Below are 23,280 nucleotides of genomic sequence, written 5' to 3' on the forward strand. Positions count from 1 at the left end.
GTTATATATGTCTTAACTTTTGGAAGAAGAGAAGGAAAAAAAGGCTTCCCAAAGTGTTAGGTTCCTTCGTGGGCCATGTTAGCCTATGTTAACCTATGTTTATCTGGCTAACTTTCCTAGCCGACTATCTTTTGATTATCTACCTCTTTCTCTCTCTTCATATAGATAGATATAGATATCAACACACAAAATCAAAATGGTTCTAAACATATTTTAATTTTGAAAGAAAATATACAATTACCAAATTCCAAAGAACACACTGTTGCATAGACAATGATATCATTGTTTGTTTTAAATTCAAAAAGTCAGGTAAAAGAAATTAAGATGCCAGCTGCTAACTAATAAGTTGTTTTATTTGAATAACATGATTTAGGAGCTCTGAGCTAGAGTTGCCATCTTAGCCTAGGTCAAGCCAGCAGTCCTGATTTTGCCCCATTGCATGCATGGAGTTGTAGTTGTAATTTTTTTTTTTACCATTGTTTTCCCTAAGAATACCAGGACCACAACTCCATACATGCAGTGGGGCAAAAGCAGGATTGCATCAGCCTCTTCCGTTGATTAGGGCTAACCCAGCAATCCTACTCTTAGCAGCTGAACTGTTTTATTTTTTTATTATTTTGTGTTTGCATTGGTACTGAAACTGGCTTGTTATCCATCGTGGTTTTTTTTGTTTATTTGTATAGCACATTTTATCCAAAATGCTTTATACATTTTGACTGTACAATCGAAAAGGAAGCAGAGAAAGTAGTAAAAGATCTGACATTATTCATAAATGATGTAAGAGACGAACATCAAAACTGTGACAAACCGTTAGGCAAATCAAAAGAGAGCAGAAGTGTTCAAGATGGATTTGAGGGTTGGGAAGGGTAGAAGCAGAATGAACAAGTGGGGTAGTGGGTTTAAGCAGAAGTGCCAGGAGAGGGAAGGAATGGAGATGAGAGGAAGCGCACGGCGGTTTGGAAGAAATGAATTGCACAGGGATATAGGACTGGATGAGAGACTGATGGGGAGAGGAAGGAGCTTGCAAATAATGAGGCATATCATAGAGTGTGGGCACACATAACTGGCTCAGATTTACGAGAAACACTTATTCAGTTAACACTCACCTAAGGAATGTACCGATGTAATACGATGTTCTGAGGTCATATTTGTTTGCCATGCATTTTTTCAGTGCAACAAAATCCTTGCTTGGCAGTGCTGAGCTGTCATATAGAGCCATCACTCAAAAGCATGAATCATTTTCATTACTACATTGCTTTCAATTTGTTCACCATATGTTGCCATTCAGTAAATGCATAACAAACAAAGGCAAGTAATCTAGATACTGCTGTTGAAATCTGTATTTGCATACCACGATTACATATTCCCCAGGTTTCAGAGAGAAATCAAAAGGAAAGCCTTGCCTCCCTGATGAGATCTGTGGAATTTTGAGATTTTTTTTGTCGAGGCCAAAAATAATTCTGTGTATGAGAGGCGTTATTCGGAAAGGGATGCTGTGATATGGTGTAACATTCAGGTTTTTAGTTTGCTAGTTTAGAACATTTCTTGGGTGCTCCATTGTCAAATTCTTATTGAATCGGCAGGTTTGATAGCTCATTTTTTTAGTTGCATTGTTTATAGTGCTCAAGAGCAGCATTTAGTAAAATCATGTTGTAACTTTTTAATTTGTGGTGTGCCTAGGGCCCTGCTGGTGAGCACGGAGACCGAGGAGAACCTGGGGATGAGGGATACAAGGTAAGGAAGCAGATTGTAATCCCTTTACTTGTACTTGGCAGGCACCACATTTTTGTAGCAAGCGTTCATAATGAACAAATAGACTCCAGAGCTTGGTATAACATTCACCTTGAGTCTGGCAACTAGGTATCATCATTGTACAGTACTAAAGACATCCGTCCCCGGGGCTGTGAACAATGCAAGATCCCCAACCTCCATCTGGCCCAAGTACCGGAATCTGGGCTTCAGAATCAAACCCAGATGTCCTACTGGTAACGTGCAGCGGTGCCATTGGGCCATAAGGCCAGCCCATTTGTATTGCATTTAATCAGAATCTGAATACGGTTTGCAATCATAGCACTCAAGCAATATTTAGCTAAATATAGAATATGACAGCAGGTATGGATTGTAACTCCCTTCTAGTCTTCCCTGTTCAGTTCTGGTTGCATTGCCTTACGTTCCAGTGGATCTCTGTCTTTTCTTTCACTCCTTTCTAAGGGTCCTCTATGCATATCCCATGCCACCTTCTTGAATTCGTTTGCTGTTTTGTCTTTACCACCTCCCCTAGAATGCTATTCTATGCACCCACCCTTTCCTTGAAGAAATATTTCGAAGGCTTCGTCTTGGTCTACCCACTATGAGCCTCAAACCTTGACCTCTTGCTCTAGAATTTTCCTTCCAGTGAAAAATGTTTGTTTCTTGAGCAATATACAGTATGTACTTTTGAGGTATTCGAATGTCTGTCGTATTCCCCTGTCTCCCCTCTCCTCTAGGGAACGTATATTTAGGACCTTAAGCTTGTTTCATAGGGATTTTGCTGCAGACCCTGCAACATTTTGGTAGCCCTTCTCTAGTCTGCCTGTTCTCCATTCAGAGGTATGACCTACAAAACTGGACATTTTTATGGTGAGCAATCTCTGCAAAACATTGTTAATTTCCCAAGTAGATATGGACATTTGAAGAAAGAAAATGTCTTCCTAATCAAACCCTAACCCTCCCGCCTTCCCGGAACCTTTGAAATGAAGATCTTCAGCCCGAATCACAGTAGCAGCCTACCATGGCCCAGGCTGGACTGGAAGTGTAAGCTATCAGCGTTCTAGTAGCGTTGGGCCCCAGTCACAGTGGCTGCCACTGAGATCTAGGTTGAAGATCTTCATTTTAAAGGTTCTGGGAGGATGGCATGGTTAAGTTTGGGGTAGGAGGGAGGAGTCCCAGGGGGGCACATTTTGTATTACTTTTGTCTGGACCGGGGATCGGAAAAGGCTAGGGGTGAGGCTGGCACCGGCCCTTTATAATTAGATTTATAAAGATGAGCTTCAGGGTTTGGGGTGGCTGTAGGCTTGGATGGTAGGGCCCTGCATTTCAGGCTCAGGCAGGTGGGGATGTGGGAGACAGTGATAGGGCCACTTAGTTCGTAACCTTTGTTTTTTTTTAAACTGCAGCTTCGCTTAACCAACTACATTTTTTGAATATGGCCTGTTTAGCTAAAGTTATCTGGCCACAGGGGGCCAGATAACTTTAGACCTGCTATCAGGCGTGTTTGGAGATAGCCAAATAACTTATTTGGCAAACTCCAAACATCCCTGCCCTGGAACACTCCCAACAGTCCCCTTTCTTATTTGGATACATTTTATCCAGATGATGACTTATCCTGCTAACCTTTAACCGGATAAGCCAATGGAATATTTAAAACTCGCCATTTAGCTGGCTAACTTCTGCGTTATCCGGCAAATGGCTGTGAATATTGGCCTCATGGTCTTTTCAGAGGCAGGCCTCATTGAATAAAGCATCCCACAAACTGGAAGCTATAATGTAAAATGCTTTGTATCTAATTCCAGAGTACCTTTGGTATCCATGGTGAATCCAAATAGAAAAGCCTGATGAATGAATGAATGAATGAATGAATGAATAAATAAATAAATAAATAAATGAACATAAAACACGACTCCTAAATTTAGGTGCTCAGACCTAGTTAATTTTGAAGTGGACTAATTTAGGTAACTAACTCCCAAAGTTAAGTTGCTAAAGCCTTTAAAAATTGACCCAGATGCGTAGATATTTACTGTATGTATATTTAACACTGTTTTAAGAAACCTAGAAAACATTTCAGGAAGACTCCCACTGCTGTGCATATTGAATTTTGGAGCCCATGTGTCTACTCCATGTGTTTTTAGTTCATAGGAAACTAACGCTTCAGAAAAAAAAAAAAAAAAGACATCTGTAGGGATTACACTGGATGAGTTTCATACATTGTTCATGACAACTGGATTCATTTTACGAAGATTATTTTTGTATGATATTTTCAATAGTACCTTAATCACAAAATAATTGCAAGTACTTTCCATCTGATGTGGTGATGATAATTTCTCCGAGGACAGGCAGAGTGACAGTCCTCACAAGTGGGTGACATCATCCGATAGAGCCTGCCCAGAAATTTTGTGACAAGGTTTCTAGAACTTTCTGGGCTTCACTGGTAATGCCCAGCATGCCACATGTCAACGAGAGGGCTCCTTCACTCTCTTCTTTTCTGCAGAGCCCGCAGGTCCCTTCTCCCCTGCTCAGTCTGTTCTTGTTTTTTCAGCAGATTGGCAGGTTTCATTCGTTCGTAGAGCTCCATGGTCTTGGTTCTTCCTTCTTTCAGTCTTGAGTAGTATTTTCAGTTGCTTAAGTTTCCATTCTATTCTTGACTGCTGGATAAGATGGGCATCGACCACTCGCGGTCATCAAGTTTGCTTTTGCTTCACTTTTCTTTCATTTAACCATGGATAAGCAAACCAGCGGTTCCAGCAATGCCCCCAGTGTCCCAGGATTATGTCTATCATGGACCCCCTAGTCTGAGATATCACCTTTAACTCAAAAGCAAATTTCTGTGTTTATTTCTATTGTAATTACTGTGCAGGAACAGTGCTCTTGGAAGACAGTCACCTGCATTGTCATGTAACACTTCTGTGTACAGTCAAGCATAGAGCTGCTTTGTAGAAGAGCAGGGATACGCAACTTCAGTTATGTTTTTCAGGATATCCACAATGAATATGCATGAGATATATTTGCATGCACTTTTTCCACTGTACATAAATATGTTTCAGGCATGTTCATTGTGGATATCCTGAAAACCAGATCCATTTGTGACACTCCAGGACTAGAAGGGCCTATCCCTGCAGTAGAGTTTCATTAAAGAACAAATGCACAGGTGAAAGTTAGTTGAAGTCATATTGGCCTCCTGTTTTGAAATGGATTTTGACACAGGCATGGAATAGGGAAAACCCTTTTTTAAAAAGTGGGTTGCATTATACTCATTAATGCTTTCTTTTAATGGTATCTGGTTCTAGGGTCATGTAGGAGTTTTGGGACCAAGAGGAGTCATTGGACAACAAGGACCACCAGTATGTGTGTTGAGTAGTTGACTGCTAAATTCATTGTGCTATGTTACATTTCACCATTTTTAACTGACGTCGTATTCTGTTTCCAAAGGGAGAAGCAGGTGAACGGGGTGAGCAAGGACGTAAAGGAGAAAAATCATTGAAAGTAGGTAGAAAATCAAACAATACGTCAAGACACGCATTGAAAACATGTGTTTTTATAGTTGCTATTAACCATTAATGGAGGTAATTATAGAAGGATTTATGCAAGTAAACCCCGGTTTATGTGCCTAAATGTGCTTTGGAAAATCAATCAGGGGCCCATGTTTTTAAAAATACATGGGGGGAGAGGCTGAGTCAGCACTCACGTGCCTAGCTCTTGATTTTTAAAAAGCGTGCCCAGAAGTTACACCACACAAGTTACGCCCTGCTTTGGGTGAGGGGATACTTCACCAAATACCCAAAGATTTTCAAAGCAAATTTATGAGTGAAAAGTTCCCTTTTGAAGTCCTCGGTAAAGGCGTTATATATATAATGTTCATACAGGCTTTACGCTGTGCGGGCATGTTTTAAAATTACCCTCATTGTTATATAATATAGCAAGCAAGGCCGGTGGAAGCCACCTAGAGCGCCACCATTCTGGGCACAGCATTTCCTTCTTCCCACCCTCGGTGAGGCCCAGAAGAACAGGTGATGCACGGGAAGAAGGAAATGCCATCTGCCTTAGAAGTGGGAGATACATTGCAGCATCAGCTGGTGGCGGTGAGGAGCAGTTGGCCTTGGAGCCGACCAGTAGCGCGATCCAGACGAAGAAGAGCAAGCGAGCCTGTCCGCTTTCAAGAGAAGGAGCGGAGCCATGCGCGGTTAGCAGGAGGAACAGCAGTTGCATCCCTCCCTAGCGGTCAGGAAGAGAAGCAGCAGTCCTGCGTCACTCACCCCCCCCCCCCCCCCCGTGCAGTCAGGAGCAGAGGAAGCATTGGAGCTGCAAGCAGGTAGGAGCTGGAGGCAGAGCACTGTCGGCCCCCGCAGCCCGGAAAAATAAGAGTTCGGCGAGCCATGGTGCCTGAAGGAGAAGCTGCTGCTGCTGCCACGTGCTTTTTGGAGGGGAGGATGAGAAGAGTGAAAGACCATTTGTGTGTGTGTGTGTGTGTGATTCAGAACTTGTGTGTGAAAGACCATTTGTGTGTGTGTGTGTGTGTGTGTGTGTGTGATTCAGAACTTGTGTGTGAAAGACCCATTTGTGTGTGTGTGTGTGTGTGTGGTGATTCAGAGCATGTGTTTGAAAGACCATTTGTGTGTGTGTGTGTGATTCAGAACTTGTGTGTGAAAGACCATTTGTGTGTGTGTGTGTGTGTGTGTGTGTGATTCAGAGCATGTGTGTGAAAGAGCATTTGGTGAGCGTCTGTCTTTTTCCTGCATGTGTGACTGAGGTGAGGTGTTCTGCTAGCGTGGTGTAGTTTCTGTGTAGGGATTCATAAGCTGCCTGGCTTTTTCTATTTTCCTAATAGGAGGTGATTTGGTGTTTTAAGGCCTGGTGTAATATCTGCAGTGTTGCCTTTTCAGAGGTAAAGTTGTTACTCGTTGAGTGCTGGCAGTTAGTGCTGTTTTGGTACGAGTTTTACTATATTTTAATGTAATTTTGTACTTATGGCTTTCTGAGAGCCAAGCTCACACCCAGCATATGTTACAATAGGCCTAATATCATATAGGTTCCGAGTCTATTTTTTGCAGGGCTTTTTGGTTGATAACCAGAGCCAAGCAGTGCATGTAAATATAATATACATGATATAAGTAATATTTTTACCTCAGAAGAATGTGCTTTGTCCTTTTTCCAGTAAAATCTGTTATTATAAATGCGTAACCTTTTAATTTTGTGGTTGAGATGGGTGTGATAGAGATGGCGGGGGCAGTGCAAGGCTGTAAGATTTGCCTAGGATGCCTTGCACCGGCTCTGACAGCAAGCAAATAAACATTTTTGACATTGGATGTCGTATGTGTTTCATAATGCGCAGAGGCATTCAGTGAATCATAAAACACCTGTAACATTTGTGTGTGTGCTTTATAAGAAGTTGAGAAGTGTGAGAGCCACTACCTCTTACTACACAAGAGTGTTTTCACACCCACATTGGCCTTGACAAAACCTGGTGCCTTGTGCTCCTCCAGTGGGTTCTTGTTATCAGACTTGGGCACAGTGATGCTCTTGCATCCTGAGAGGCATCTGATGACCATGATTATGCCTGATTATGGTCTTTACGTTTGCCTTTGCTTTGTGCCTCATCAAAACTTGAAGTCAAATTAACACACTTGACTGACAGTCACAACATCTCCAAGTCCATAAACCTGAATCTAGTCTTCGTCTCGCATCAATTTAATTTGATTTGTATTACACTTTTCATGGCTACCAGGATAAAATGCTATGGGTCATAGAAACATAGAAAATGACAGCAGAAAAGAAATCAGTAGAACTCTAGGAGTCACATAATAAAACTCCAGAGAGGACGACTCAGAACCAACGTCAGGAAATATTTCTTCACGGAGAGGCTGGTGGATGCCTGGAATGCCCTTCCGGAGATGGTGGTGAAGACAAAAACGGTAAAAGATTTCAAAGGGGCGTGGGATAAACACTGTGGATCCCTAAAAGCTAGAGGATGGAAATGAAGAAAAGAGTGCATGGGGGTAACTTGCTGGTGAAATCTCTAACACATGTGGTCCAGTATTTTAAAAAGAAATGTGTCGTTGTTACGGAACAGGAAACTTTTTTTTGTTAAACATGGCTTTTGACAGGCCGTGGTCTGACAAGCGTATGTCCATTCTGGCTGGCCAGGGTTTTGGCTTATTGCCGAGGTGGCACATTTTTGCCTCAGCTAGGAGGGAAGACAGTCGTGTACTGCAGCGATGATTCCTGCCCGTTATCTGTAAGTGGTGCTGAAGGTTTCAGACAGCCTGGAGGGTTCACATCCAAACTTCAGCCAGCAAGACGCCAATGTGGAAGGCAGGAGAAAATATGAAAAATAATCTAATGATGAATAAAGTGGATGTTGTCATGGCTGTTCCTACTTCGAATTTGAAGTGGACCATGATGCTACTGTTGGCTTCTTTTGAACGTGTGAGGGATTGATCAAGCCAGTTTACGGTTTGGATTATCTATGGCACACTGAGCAGTTATGAAAAGCAAATGTTTGATGTTTGAATGCAGTCTGTAGGGATAGATATCCTGGATTGTATTGTCATATGACTATTGCATTAACCTGTAGTAGAAGCCAAATATTGTTTGTGATCCATTTTCAGTAGCTGGTGGATAGTCTCGTTTTCTACTATTCAAACCTATGGGTAACAGAGCACACAAAATGTGAAAGGGTCTGACACCTGAGAGAGGAAGGAAGGTGTACAACGTCCCAAGTTGGGCAGAGCTCTCACTGCTGCTGCTCATCGCCCGCCCCCCCCCCCCCCCCAAAAAAAAAAAAAAAAAAAAAACCGCACAATAACCAGAAAAATGGGAACTCACTCTAAAGATATTTTTCAACCAACAAAACTTTTATTTTCTGGCGGTATCACCAGCAGTCAGGGTATTATGTATCAGAAAATTGAGAGTCACTGATTGTATTGGTACATAACATCTAGGCTGCAGTAGTTAACAAAAGTACAGGATTGGGTAATGGATGAACTCCTCATAGTAACATAGTATATGATGGCAGATAAAGACCTAAATGGCCCATTCAGTCTGCCCAGTAGTGACTGCATGCACATCTACCCAGAGTAGATCAGATTTCCACATGGAACCCCCAACCCTCGTTCCCACTATGTCTCCTTTAGAGTTGCAGCTGCCGCTCCATGCAGGTTACCCATTCCTTCCAGGAAGCACGGTGCAGCCATATCACTGCTGCCTTGGGCTGCAACTCTCGCTCAGGGCTTCATTACCATTCTCTTGCCACTAGGGATTCTCTGTATTTATCCCATGCTTTTTTTTTTGAAGACTTCACCACCTTGTCTGGGAGAGAATGCCTCAACCGTTATTTATATCCTCCCCTAGGTTAGGAGAAGTACTGTACATGAAAGGTCTTCCCCACTCTTTGCTCCAATAGATCATAATACACACAGAGAATATAATTTCCTCTCACTTCAGACATTAGATCTTCCCTTTCTTTTCACAACTTATACCACATTACGTGCATCAGTACTCACTCACTGAACACATAATGTTCTTCAGTAACCTTAGCAATCTCTGTAATGGTTCAGAATACCTTCCCAGCGCCCACCCAAGCAATGGCAAGGGATTTCCCCAGTGTCCCTGGCTCTCAACTTTCTGAGGTTTCCTCTCTCCATACTCTCCCCTCCTCCGACTGTGGGGATCTCCAAACTCTCCTCCAACTCCAGGACCCAGGTCAGGCCCTCTAGTTGATTCCCCTTGTGGAAAATCACCTCTCTGTCTCGGGCCTTTCCCCTTGAGGAGGAAAGCCTGCTCTCAGGAGCCCTGCTGGCAAACCCACTTCTCAGATGGGTTCTCTTAACTCCTCCTGCCAAATCCTACACCCAGCATTTTATACTGAAGGAACACTCCCTCTTCAAGACTTCTTTCTGTGTGGTTCTTAAAGGAGAACATATCCCTTCATCACTCTTCCCACATTTTACCCCATCAAATGCATAGTGTAATTTTACCAGACATGAGGCCATCTAGTGGCCATTTATGATACCCTACCTCCCATGGGAATTTAGCAGTACCTGACAGCATCTGCTAGCCTACAGTATATCCACAGTCCCCAGTCATTACACAAGTCTATCAGTTGCACCCAGGGAGAGGTCAGGTAGTTTCTTTCTAAGGGTTTCTTAGTGATAAAACAAGGATCCCTTTTGAGAGACCCATCACATATGCAAGCTGACCTAAATTGTTTAAACATCTCTGGTCTAGAATCTCTTGAGAGTTCCATCTTTTATACAAGGAATATTAAATCAATGAGCTACCAAGTCATAAGAGTTTCCGAGATTTGTGAGTTCAAATCCTGCTCTTCCATAAAACCTCAGTTTGAACTTGAAAAAGTGATTTTCTCTCTGCCTTAGTTTGATCAGCTGTCATTGGATAATCATACTGCATTATCTCCTCTTCCCTTTCCATTTGGGAATTAAGCTACAGCTAATACGCTAAAACTCTCGGTCGCATTGGTACCCCGGAGGGATCTGCCTGCATTTTTCTCAAAGAATTAACCTGAAGAGGCACCTTGGTATCTGTTCAAATGAAAGGTTCTTTTTAAAGGCAAATAATAATTATATATGCAACGCCAATCACAAAAATGAGTTATAAAACAGTGAATAATAGCAGACTTTATGGTTTTGTTCTATGTAATTGTATAGTTGGATTGGTTGAAAGAAGATCAGAAACTGATCAAGTTCAAACGTCTAATAATAATCCACAGAAGGCAATCCCCCCCCCCCAAAAAAAAACAACCTATAATCTAATACTGTACATCCATAGTCAATTCTGCAGCAGTGAGAAAATTCTACATGACCCCAAATTTGGCAATAAGTTCAAATCCCTGACTCTGCATTTTTCCCTAAAGTCTTAACAATATCATCCTCCCCACCTGATACCCTTCTCATCTAAAAACTCCTCCAGTTTGCTTTTGACGTTGTTTAGGGCTGTAAGCCATGAAATCCCTTCATGGGCAAAACATTCCATAATATTACCACCGTTCGTGCGGCAGCCCTTCCACGCTACAGGAGGTCTACCGTGTAACTGGCGCAAAGAGGTCCCTGCTGGATAAAGTCTTCATTTTGTAGCACAAGGAGGTAGTAATTTCAAATAGCGTTGCTTTCATTCTGTGCTCCGGCTTCCAAAAGCCAAATTGAAAGTGACAGCCTGCATGTGAGTTTGGGAGGTATGTGCAGGCAGTCTTACAGGCCTTGTACAGATGCTGGTGCCAAGAGATCAAAGTTAGACATTTTTCCCTCATTTCATCCTCTCTTCCCTGGAGGAAAAACGGCATGGAATGGAAAATTAACAGTGCTGTGTTTCACAGTGAGCTAGGCTGGCAAGTATGCGCCGTCAGTTATTTGATAGATTAACGTGCTGCCCTGAAGTAGCACATATATTTATATATACACTGCTTCTACAAAGCTGCTTCTTCCAGACCAGAGTTTTGGATAATATTTATGTTAACTAGAAATATACTTAGCAGATGGCTCTTGGAAAAGAGAAAGGCATAAAAACATTGTGGAGCATTTGAATTGAGAGGTAAATCCATTTTCGAGGTATACCAAGTCCATTCCCTTTTGGTAGATCCTGGAAGAATAAAACAGAACACGCAAATCGTTTTAGCAAAGGGTGTTCGAGTAATGAGATTTCAGGTAACAAAAGTCTTGTCCAGCAGAAATGTTATTCTTCTGCAGTACCGTATAATGAGATGCAGGCCAGGCAAATTAATTCAGATTATGGGCAAAAGTAGGGCACATCACTGCAGAAAGTCAGCCTGCGTCCTCTGTTGTGAAGCAAGCACTGAATGGCCAGCAGTTTCTGGAAGGGAAACAAATTCCACCGGGGAAGGAAAGTACAGGTGGAAACTAGACCAAATGTGCTTAAATGTAGTAGTCTGGGGTAAATCTCCTGCAGCATTTGTTGCCCAGATTTTACAGCGCATTGCTTTTCCTTGCTGAAAGAGAGGGAGTGACATAGTCTTCCCAAACCCGTCCTGGGGGACCCCCAGAGCCGGCCGGCTTTTCAGGATATACATAGTGAATATGCATTGACATCAATTTGCATAAACTGGTTATCTCATGGTTATCCTGAAAACCCAGCTGGGTGTGGCATCCCCAGGAAGCCCTGGGGATGGAGGAATGGGCTGGGAACCAGGAAAACTGGGGCTCCAGACCTACTTCTCGTGTTACTGGCATGTCCTGTCATTGCTTTCTCTCGTTGCCACTTAGCCTAGGGCTTTCCAAACCCGTCCTGGTGGCCTCAGAGCGAGACTTCATTCTATGCAGGTTTATCTCATGCATATTCACTGTGCATTTCCTGAAAACCCCACTGTCTGTGGGCTCAGCAGGATAGTTTGGGAAGCTCTGGCTTTGACTGTAAGCTCTTTGGGGAAAGGACTCCTATCTGCATGTAATTTGTGCACTATAAACATGCTGAAATAAATAAAATCTTTCAGCTAAGCAAGTATTGTTTCAGTATTTAGCAAATAATCTGACTTGTAGGCTTTTTGCATTTTCTTGGCCTTAACTTTTGCCCGGAATTTAAATCTGACCCTAAATTTGAACCTCATTGTAACCAGGGCTAAGAAAGAGGTTAGGGGGCTGGGATAATCCAAGTTGAATAGGGAAACAGATTGCATAAACCACAGCCACATGCAGCTCTCTATACTGCTGATTCTGATCCATTTTGAACTGGATGCAGATAGTCACGGATTCACAGTTTTACAAAAATAGCATGAATCCAAACCAATGCGAGTAAATAGGAACTTAAAAAGAAGTCATTTGGATTTGAGCCAAGTCAAAATGGACTCTGATTAGGCAAGTAAATTCAAGTCAGATATGTATAGAGTTGAAAGGGGATTTGAACCAGGACAAAGGGAATTCATCCATGCCTATAAGTCATTTAAAGTATTTCACACCTTATTCAGAAAATAACTTAACTTTTCTTTACATTATTTAGTGGGCTTTTTATTTTAGACATGAACTCTGTATCTTTCAGTTCATAACAGAATTTTAAAGATGAAGACTAAAACAGATTAGGCTGGCCACTGGAGGAGGAGGATCTCCGTGAATGAGACTGCAGCTACAGCTTTGTAACCACGTCTCTGTGCTGCTACGGCATCCTGAGAAACAAGTTTGGCTGTCCCAGCTTGCACGTAGAAAAAGACTGCTAGCTGGCTAGCTGAAAGCTCTTAAAAATTGACCGGGCTAACCGGCTAAATTTAACCCCCGCTAAATTTCACTAGTTGGCAACCTTTAGCCTTCCAAATTCTGGGTTGTCCCAGGGGTAGGATTAGGGTGGGTGCTGGGAAGAAAGGTAGGTGGCAATCGCTGCCTTTGTGCGCTAGCTGTGTAACTTGGGTGACCAAATCTAGCTGCTGGCATAGCAGGCCTAAATCTGGCAGGCCCGATCTTCCCTTTCTCCTGCCCGAAGGACAGGGGGGCGCTGGGGAAGAATGAGGAACCTGACAGCCCCACTTCCAGCGAACCCCTCCCTAACCCTCTCACCTGACTGTTAATTTTATTTTAGGTCCCCATGGCCTGATCCCCACTTTCTCCCAACTATCAGATTTTTTTTTTAAGCATGGATATAGGGCCAGAGGGACACTTTTTTTTTTTTTTTTTAATGTGACTGCTGAGGGGGAGGAAGTGGGGATAGGGCCACAGGGACACTTTTTTTTTAAATGTGATAGTTGGGAGGGATGTGGAGATTACTGGCTTGTTGGGAAGTTTGTTTATTAATTTATTGAGTACTTAGCCAGATAGCACTGAATTTCAACACTAACTGACCATGTTTAAGAAGACAGTCTGAATGCCCTAATTCTAGCCAGCTAGAGTCAGCTGGAAACCTTCTTAATTAGGCGTTCAGCCCTGTTTTGAACACTGACCCCAATCTTTTATCATGTATGTGCGGACGGCGCGCGCAAGGGGGGTAGACTAAGGCAATTTTCACATGGCGACGCATCCCGGCAAATAAGGAGCGGACTGGGAGGGAACTTCCCTACCCCTCTACCCATACTCCCTCCCTCTTCCCCTCTCCTCCTCACCCCCTAAACCCTGTCGCCTACCCTTTTTATTTTTTTGTCTTACTGCTCCATTGGAGCAGAAGTAACTTGCTGTACCTGCCGCCTCCAGCCCCGCCCCTCCCTGCCCCCCCCCCCCCCCGGACTGCCTCTTCTTCTGGGCCCAGCACTTCTGCGTGTAACAGGGGTCACACGCGTGGCTAGGCCCCTTTGAAAATGCGCGCAACACGCAACCATGCACATAGCCCCCATTTTTTACGTGCGTGGCCATCTAAACATTTGGGCATTAACTGCTTGTTGCTGACTCACAATTGTATCCTGAGCTGATAAACACCTCTTGCTTTCAGCTAGGGGTGCTCAAGCTAATTATTGGGGCTCCCCAGCCATCAGGTTTTCAGAATATCTCTAATGAATATTCATGAGGGGATTTTGGAAGCACTACCTCCTATGTATGCAATTATTTCATCTCTTTGTATTATTCTCATTGATTTTTACTTTGTTTTACTAATTTTGTATATGTGATTTTATGTTTTTATTATGACTGTAATTTTGTAAATCTCTTTTATCTAACTTTATTGTATAAGTGGTATATAAACACTTTTAAATAAAATAAAATTTCTCATGCATATTCATTAGGGATATCCTGAGTGGAGGCAGTACATGCAGATCTCTCTCATGCACATTCATTACAGGTATCCTGAAAACCCGACTGTGAGGATGTCCCCAGGCTAGGTTTGGGAACCACTGATGTATAATATAGTTGTGTCCTTTCAAGCTGGCAGTATCAACAAAAAAAATCAGTCCATCATAGACAGGGTTTGTCTGCTTAATTTGAGGGAGAGAAGGGGTAGGTAGGTTAGATACTGTGTATATACCAAGCAGGCCTCCTTTCTGACCCACCAACTCTATGCCCAGCACCAATAACCCCTGGGGGTAGGAGGATAGGGAACATGCTGGGTTGGTGACAGAGATGTGGTAGGTGTAAGGTTGCCAACTTTCCAAAAAATAAAAAATAACCACATGTTAACCCCCTCCCCCCATTTTTCTCTCCCTCCTTCCCTCTACCGTCATTCCTCTCCCCCTCCCTACCTTCCCATGGAGCTTTTCGTTTTACATTAGGGTTCAGTTTGAGGCCCAATGGCAGCAACGGTGACAGCAATAGCTCATTGTTGAGGTGCAAGGGCCAAAGACTGAGCCTGCGCACGTTCTGCTCTCAGGCCCTACCTCCTGTTTGGACATCAAGAGGGGTGAGACTACCACAGGGCCTGGAAGCAGAGCATGTGCTGACTCATGGCTGTTGTAGCTTTCTTGCTGCCCTGTGCGAACAATTACTGTGCTGCCCCCCCCCTCCCGCCATTCATTCATTCTCTGTCCCAAGATCACGAAAAAAAAAGTCCAGCTCACTTCAGTGTTACAAACTTTATAAACTAACACCATCTCCCTCCTCGAACCCATGGCTGGTGCAAGGGTATTAAGTGCCCTAGGTGAACCTTATTGCCTTGCCAATGTCACTGCCCCATTCCACACACACAGTTAAGAGTTATGCATTTATATTTTATATGGAAAATATCAAAGTACAGTATACTGAGGTAAAAATATCACTTACATTACATTTACATGCATTGCTGTGATGCCAACCAGAAATCCCTGCAAAAAAACAGACCTGGAACCCATATGGTATTAGGCCTATTGTGATGTGTGTTGGGTGTTGGGTGTGGGCTTGACGCTCTGAAAGCCCGAATACACTAATACACTTCCTATTAAGAAAATGCCTCACCTCAATCACACATGCAGAACATAAACTGGCCTTCACCAAATACAGAATAGAGCAACCATAAAGTAGAAATACAAATGCACAGACAAAAACTGAACTGGTAACCACAAGACGCCAGACTCTCTATTCAGTGCAACAAAAAAAAATAAAACAGAACCATCACCATTCCTCAAACATCAAACAATAAAATCAAGAAATAAAATAAATACATAATCATAATACTACAAACATAATAATATTTCAAAAAAAGCTGATGAATAAAAGATCAATAATTAAAAACTCATATATAATTTTTTAAAATGTCCCAAACACCAATAAAATATTTCAAAACAGCAGACACAGCAAATAACACCTGAAAAATAAAACTGAAAAGGATTTTAAAAATTCACACTCTTCATACCTGGGAACTTTGATTTCCAGTCATCCTGAGATTATCAGGAAGAGGGATGCACAAACCTTCTCCTCTCTTTCTTATATACAAACATACAAGCTCATACACACATATGCTCCCTCTCAGACAAACCCACAGGCGTCTCCAGCTTTTCTTTGGTTGGAATCTACCAGCAACCTCAGGCCTAATCTTCATTTCAGCTGCTGGCAGGTTAGAATCCAGCAGCAGTATTAAAAATTTGCGAGGCTTCTAGTTCCTCCATGCTGATCTCATACATCGCAAGATCGGCATAGAGAAAGTGCTACTCTTGCACGTTCCCAAAGATAACATATGCCAATCACTAAAAATTCAAAAAAAAAAATTTTTTTTTCCTTGCTGTCTGATCTTAGTTTTCTAATTGGTTGGTCACAGGCTTTATTCTTCCACGTTCCCTTTCTTGGTCTTTTGCCAATTCTTTTTACAGGGTCTCTTTTTTTTCTGTTTCTTTATCTACCTGTTTTCTTACCTCAAACAGACACTCAGGCTCTCATTCTCACATGCTGTCTCTCTCTCTCACACATACACAGGCTCTCACACCACATGCTATCTCATGTACACTGCTCTCTCTCTCATACATAAATACACACTGTCTCTCTTTCATATGCTGTCTCTCACATAGGCTCTCTCACTCACATGCTGTCTCACATAAACAGAGGCTTCCTCTCACATGCTAACACAAACACACAGGCTCTGACTCTCACATGCTGTCTCACACACACACACACTCACTCTCACATGCTGTCTCTCCGATCATACAGGCTCTCACTCCCACACAGTCTCTCAACTCACTCTCATACACGCACTCACTCTACAGGGCTTCAGCCTCTCTCTCACCTCTTGGCCTCCTCTTCAGGGGTTGCCACGGGATGGGCTTCGTGGCGGCCTGATCTTCTCAGGCTGCTGTGAGGTGGGATCCGCAGTGCCCCTGCTACTGAGCCTCCTCTTCTCGGGCTGTCCTGCTACAGACGCTATTGCTTCTCTGCCGCATGGTCAGTGCTCCTCCTTCTTCCTGCCCACGCAGCTCTGGCAACGTTTTTCTTCCGGAGCCACGCAGGCAGGAAGGAGGAGGTTGCACCTGGATGTTAATTTTTCTTTGGGCCGTGGTGGGATGAGCTGCACCACAGCCCCACTGATCTTCCTGCTGTGCGCGGCTAGCACACAGCTTCAAAGTAACATGCCTCCCCGCTATGAAACTGCTTCCTGCTTTTTCTGCTGCCGGTGACCCAGTGCTATCGGGACATAACTCCGCCAAACTCCTCCCCTTCCCCTAATTTACATTGTGCCGCCGCGATATTGGCACATCGCGGTTTGATGAATGACCCGGTTAGACTGTGAGCCATTTGGGAACGGTGAAATATCCACAATACCTGAATGCAATCCTCTTTGTCGTGCTGAAAAGCACAAGATAAATGAATCTGACCATTATTAACATATTGTCCCTTTCAGAGGAGAAGATCTGGGGCATAGCTTGCTGATTTAGTGTAAATTTCTGTTTATTTTATACTGTTTTTCCCTTAGCAACCCAAGAATGAAGTTATAGTCCCCCAATTTTATACAAGATAAACTGTACCGACATCAAGGCCATTGCACAGAGCTCCAACCACAAACCTATTTTAACTGCTTTCTTTTTGCATCTTGCCTTCAAAAATGCCAGTGAAGTAGTGTCTGGGAATTCATGTATATTCTAAACATAAGTGGTGTAGGTTTCCTAGTTACATATAAATTAGCATAATGCTTGGCTAGCTCTGTGCAATTTGCATGCTTTACAGGGTAACCACTAATACATTCCTAGGAAACAGGGCATCCCTTTGGTAAAAGCCATAGCAAGTAGTGGCAGAGCTACCCCCACCTCTGCTCCTCCCTTGCGGTCAGATCGGTGGTAGTGTGGATACACGTTAAGCACTGCATCCCAATGCTTGACCCTTGGGTTTGCCAGGGGGCGCTCCCCTGTGCTAACTGACCCTTGCATTCTGAGCCAGTTAGTGCGGGAGATTTAAATATGCAGAACATGCAGCCATTAAAAGGGCCATATTTCCTTTAGTGCGGCTCTTTTAACGTGTCCACACTCTGTATCTTGTTATTACCTTTGTGACTGGGCACCTAAACAAAATTTTACTATGCGTGAAGTAAAAAAATGAACATGGCCTTTAGCGAATTGGCTTCCAAGGGACAGGCATTAGAGATTTCTTTACATTTTTTTTTTGGATCATCCCAACATTCTGGGGATGCCAAAACCTATTTATTCATGCTTTAGGATATATAACTAGAGTCTACATTAAGTCTGGACTCCCCCGGGAGAAATTGGATCTGGAGAAAGCAAATCTTTTCCGTCTTAGGTTTGTATTTAATATGAGCTTTCACTGCTCAAACCGTTCATCTCTTTCACAAAAAAAAAAAAAAAAGTGTATAAACCTCAATGGCAGCTACAGCTATAAGGTCAACTTCTGAATTTTCTCCCTCAGCGTTCTCAAATTTCTCAAGAGGATTCACAGACTTTGATGATGTTTCTAGGGTAAAATTAACTTTCTAGTCTGTAAATGCTGGAGTTGGGTCAGCGTAAGGGCATTTGGATGTCAAACTGGGCTTTCCTCAACTGTGAACAGAGTCAGCAGACACTATGGCAGGGGTGGCCAACTCTGGTCCTCAAGAGCCACAAACGGGCCAAGTTTTCTGGATATCCACAATGAATATGCATGAGATAAATTTGCGTACAATGCAGGCCGTGCTTGCTTTATAGAGTAACCACTTGTAAATCTATCTCATGCATATTCATTGTGGATATCCAGAAAACCCGGCCCTTTTGTGGCTCTTGAGGACTGGAGTTGGCCACCCCTGCACTATGGGCTCTAGTTCTGGAGTTTGTGCCATGGTGCAGCCGAATTGCACTCTGTATCTTGTATCTTGTATTTTTGCTAACCTCAGTTCAACCAAGATGAGCACGGCAGAGTGTTCTGGTGACTGAACCAGAAGAGGCTTTGCGTGGTATGTGAGAATCAAGCAACGCGTTTGGTGATCACCTGGATGGATGCTAACTTCGAGCTATCTGCAAATGCCTTCATTGATCTAAATGCTCATTTTACCTCCTATGTCTGTTGTAAGGAGTCCTCAAGGCAGAGGGGCGATGGAAAGGCTATTAACAATTCTTCCTCTTGCCTTTCTGTCAGTCTTAGTAAGAACTGACTAACTCTGGTAACATTCCCCCTCTTTTATTTCTCACGTCTGTTGACTAAATGAGATTGTATTATAGCAGATTCAGGTCCTTTTTTTTTTTTTTTTAGGGGAGGAGGGATGGAGAGCATTTGGTTTCTCGGGATAGGCTAAGTCTTATGAAGGGTGGGGATGGGGAGGTTAGGGGTACTGTGGGCCTTCATTCATGAATATAGAAGATTTCTCCCTAATGTACCCTGCCCCTTAGTAGCCCAGCTATTTTCCCCTGGGGACCACAAACCACACATCCCTTTAGATTTAGAACGTAAGACAGGTTCCAGCCTGTTTCCATTTTATGATGGCTAGGACTGCATCCTCTCTTACCACCCCCCACTCAAAACATGGTACGAAGGGAGATAAAGCCATTTCAAATCTTCATCCATCCTAGTGCTGACATGACATTCCTATCAATGAGTCCGTCATAGGATCCAGAGCCTTGTAAACTTATCCATGGGAAGGTGGAGATCATTATGGAAATTGTGCTTATCCTATAGAGAGTAATTTTGTACCGACTTGCATAAATTAGTCCGCAAATGCAAGCATGCATTATGCCAGTTTTCAAAAGTAAAGGACAAGCCTACACATGCTTTCCCTTCTGAAAATGATCCCACCAAAGCTGCCCGCAGCTGCTGAATTGCGCATAGACATTTTATGCACGTCCTTTTGATAAAACAAAATGTCTGTGCTTAAGTGCAAGCTCCGCCCCTCCCCCCCCCCCCAGGTACGCCTCAACTCAGCCTGGGTGAACTTATGCACGGACTGTGACATGTGCGCGTACGTTTACCCACGTAAAGGCCCTGTACTTATGTGAGAGGCCAATTCTGGGCATAAAACAAGAGTCCCCCGCAGCAATCCTTTTGAAAAACTAGCCGCATGGCGTTCAGCCCCTCCCTGTCTCTGCCCCTCCCTTTTGGGGCTCTGGTTTTTATTTTAAACTTATTTTTTTAACAAACAGCCCACCACAAATGTGGGGCGCATCTGGACACTGGAACTGCAAAAGACAGAAGAAGTCATTGTTCTCCCCACCCTCATTTATTAAGGACCCGAACCTTGCACTCTGCTGCTGGGGGTGAATAAAACCCATTTCCTGAGGAATCCATCTTCAGCCATGAGTCTCTCTCCGGTTTTCTTATCCCAAAGCAAAAGAGGAAGATGTGCATCAAGCCACTGGGGAAAGCAGATTCATTTAATTAGCTTACAACTCTATTTTTAAATCTGCAGGGACATAAAGGAAAGAAAGGAACAACTGGTCCAGCTGGAAAACCTGGAGCTCCTGTAAGTAGCAACACTTTGTCACTGCACCTCTGCTTCCTTTTTTTTTTTTACTTTAAATGTTTTGGGGGTTTTTTTGTTGGAATCCAATATCGCATATCAGAGCAACAACAGAGTCACCCAAATATATTTTCACATGTGAAAAACCATCAATCTTGCATGGCTTGAAACGTCAACATTTTCCCCACAAAAAAACCAAAAACACCCCTAGAGTCTACACCCTGAGGCAGATTTTATAAATTTGCGCGAGCGCGTACTTTTGTTCGTGCACCAGGCGCGAACAAAAGTACGCTGGATTTTATAAGATACGCGCGTAGCCGTGCGTATCTTATAAAATCCAGGGTCGGCGCGCGCAAGGGGGTGCACATTTGTGCAACCTGCACGAGCCGAGCCCGGCGCGTGCTGCCTGTTCCCTCCGAGGCCGCTCCGAAATCGGAGCGGCCTCGGAGGGAACTTTCTTTCCACCCCCCCCCCCGCACCTTCCCCTCCCTTCCCCTACCTAACCCACCCCCCCGGCCCTATCTAAGCCCCCCCTACCTTTTGTTGGCAGATTTACGCCTGCTGAAAGCAGACGTAAATCTGTGCGCGCCAGCGGGCTGCTGGTGCGCCATCACCCGACCCAGGGGCTGGTCCGGAGGCCTCGACCACGCCCCCGGGCCGGCGCTACGCCCCCGGTCCTGCCCAGAACCGCCCCTGACCCTGGACACGCCCCCGGACACACACCCTCCCCGCCCCTTTTACGAAGCCCCGGGACTTACACGTGTCCCGGGGCTGTGCGCGCGCCGGCGGCCTATGCAAAATAGGCGCGCCGGTGCGCGAGGGCCCTGTGCGCGTAAATCCGGCCGGATTTACATGCACAGGGCATTTAAAATCCAGCCCCCTGTGTATACTGATGGAATGAGATCCTCACAGCCTAACAAATCCAATAAAGTACTCCATTCCCTAAACACTACAAGAGAACTTGACCTCTTATCTATTCATAAAAAAGTTTTGTATTAATGCAGTTTGCTGTGAGGAATCCTATGGGCATTTAGGTGATATAGCTAGGGTCTCAGCCTGCAGACTAATTCCATTCCTCTGTTTCGTGTAGTTTGTTACATTTATTTCTCAGCTAATCACTATAGTGCCCCAGGCAAATAGTATCGTAGTATAAAACAGTGTTACGCAATTATAACGTAACACATACATACCAAGACAACAAACAGATGTAGACAGAGCAACAAACTAAACAAGCATAAAACCCTAAGAAGTAACAAGAAGACCTAAAGGAAAACAGCTTATCATCATCAGAGCCCCAAATGGATAAGAACTATCCAGCTTGCAGCATAGTTTCCTAATTGCCAAAATGAACACCTTTATAAACACCCATACCTTCAATTTCTTATGAAAACACCAGCAATCCTCCGAAACCTGCAATTCAAGTAACCTATTCTATAGATCAGTATATAAGAATATATATAGCATGCTGGGTTCAGCATCCTGTCTCTGACGATGACCAATTTAGGTCACAAGTACCTGGTAGGTTGCAAACGTAGATCCATTTCTTGTCACTCACTCCCAGGGCTAAGCGATGGCTTTCTCAATTCTCCCTGGCTAATGATAGTTTATGAACTTGTCCAAGCCTCTTTTAAACCCCGCTATGCTAGTTGCCTTTGACCACATTCTCTGGCAACAGATTCCACAGCTTATGCGCTGAGTGAAAAAGTGCTTTCTGCAGTTTGTTTTATGGGCCAACACACCTAAGAGCTTGGGCCCTCAGAGAGTTCAGGCCAGTAAATTTCACAGATGGTTCTTGCAACAAGCCAACTTGTGAGGACTCGAGGTCACACCCTGGCACGTCTGGAACAAGCTGGTCTTTCCGTTACTTAACTCCTTGACCCCCAAATAGCTTTAAAGACAAAATGTAAGACCTTAAACCATATGCTGAATTGACTTGTTAACCAATATAACTGCTTTAAGACTGGCATAAACTTTCCCTAAGATTACAGCCAGTTAAAATACGTGCCTCGGTATTTTTCGCTCTCCCATTAAAATGAATATGTAAATTAATTATTCTGGTCAATTTAAAAGATTTGATTAAAATTGTGTAATTTTTTTTGGAGCTTGGCAGTTCTCTCCTATGTCTTTGAGCTTCCAGCTCAGTCAGAAGCAGCCTCTGTTGGGTTATGGAGTCAGGAGCCTTTATCCACAGCTGCCCGGGGTTTTCCCCTTTTTTTATGTCCTTCTCCCAAATTGGTCCACCCTTCAACAGTGACAGTTCTCAGCCGGGGGGGGGGGCCACAATCCGCGCCTCTCTTCAGAACCTTGCTAATGTGAACCCGGATTCTGGCCACTAGGTGTCACCATTGAGTGATGGCTGAGGCTCCTTTCACTGGGGGCTACATATGCAGCATCCCCAGCTTTGGTTGTCCTGGGCAATGGAAATCTAGCCTGGGAATGAAACCCACATCTTCTCCATGGCAATGCATGGCACTGTCACCAAGCCACTAGGCTGACCCTGATTATGCAGTTCTGAGGTTGGATCTCATGGCCCAGCAGTTAGTACTTTTTTTTGGGGGGGGGGAACAAGTATTAATCTCTTACTCTTCAGGTTAGCTAGGGCTAGGAATATCATGGAACTGACTGCACCCAGTTTGTGAGATGGCAATAATAGCTTTGCAGTCTGAAGAAGCTGTTTTCACTTTGGACTACTGGAGACCATGCTTCTATATAGTCTTCTAATGGGAGGGAGCAATAGAGAAAAAATAGAGGTAAAAGTCAAAGAATGACACTGTGCATCTATCAGTGCTTCTTAATCTGGCCCATGAGGCCCACCCA

General features: G+C 43.7%; 1 protein-coding gene across 2 annotated transcripts in view; it reads left to right on the forward strand.

Moving 5' to 3' along the window:
- The window catches only part of COL24A1 (collagen type XXIV alpha 1 chain), a 554,101-nt gene that overhangs the window by 449,924 nt on the left and 80,897 nt on the right, over positions 1-23,280 (forward strand). For both annotated transcript variants that reach the window (XM_029618163.1, XM_029618164.1), the window contains exons 43-46: positions 1,681-1,734; positions 5,043-5,096; positions 5,185-5,238; positions 20,413-20,466. In XM_029618163.1, the coding sequence (XP_029474023.1) occupies positions 1,681-1,734; positions 5,043-5,096; positions 5,185-5,238; positions 20,413-20,466 (216 nt within the window). The remainder of the gene's footprint in view (positions 1-1,680; positions 1,735-5,042; positions 5,097-5,184; positions 5,239-20,412; positions 20,467-23,280) is intronic.

Source organism: Rhinatrema bivittatum, chromosome 10, assembly GCF_901001135.1.
Source record: "Rhinatrema bivittatum chromosome 10, aRhiBiv1.1, whole genome shotgun sequence".
Taxonomy (NCBI): Eukaryota; Metazoa; Chordata; class Amphibia; order Gymnophiona; family Rhinatrematidae; genus Rhinatrema; species Rhinatrema bivittatum.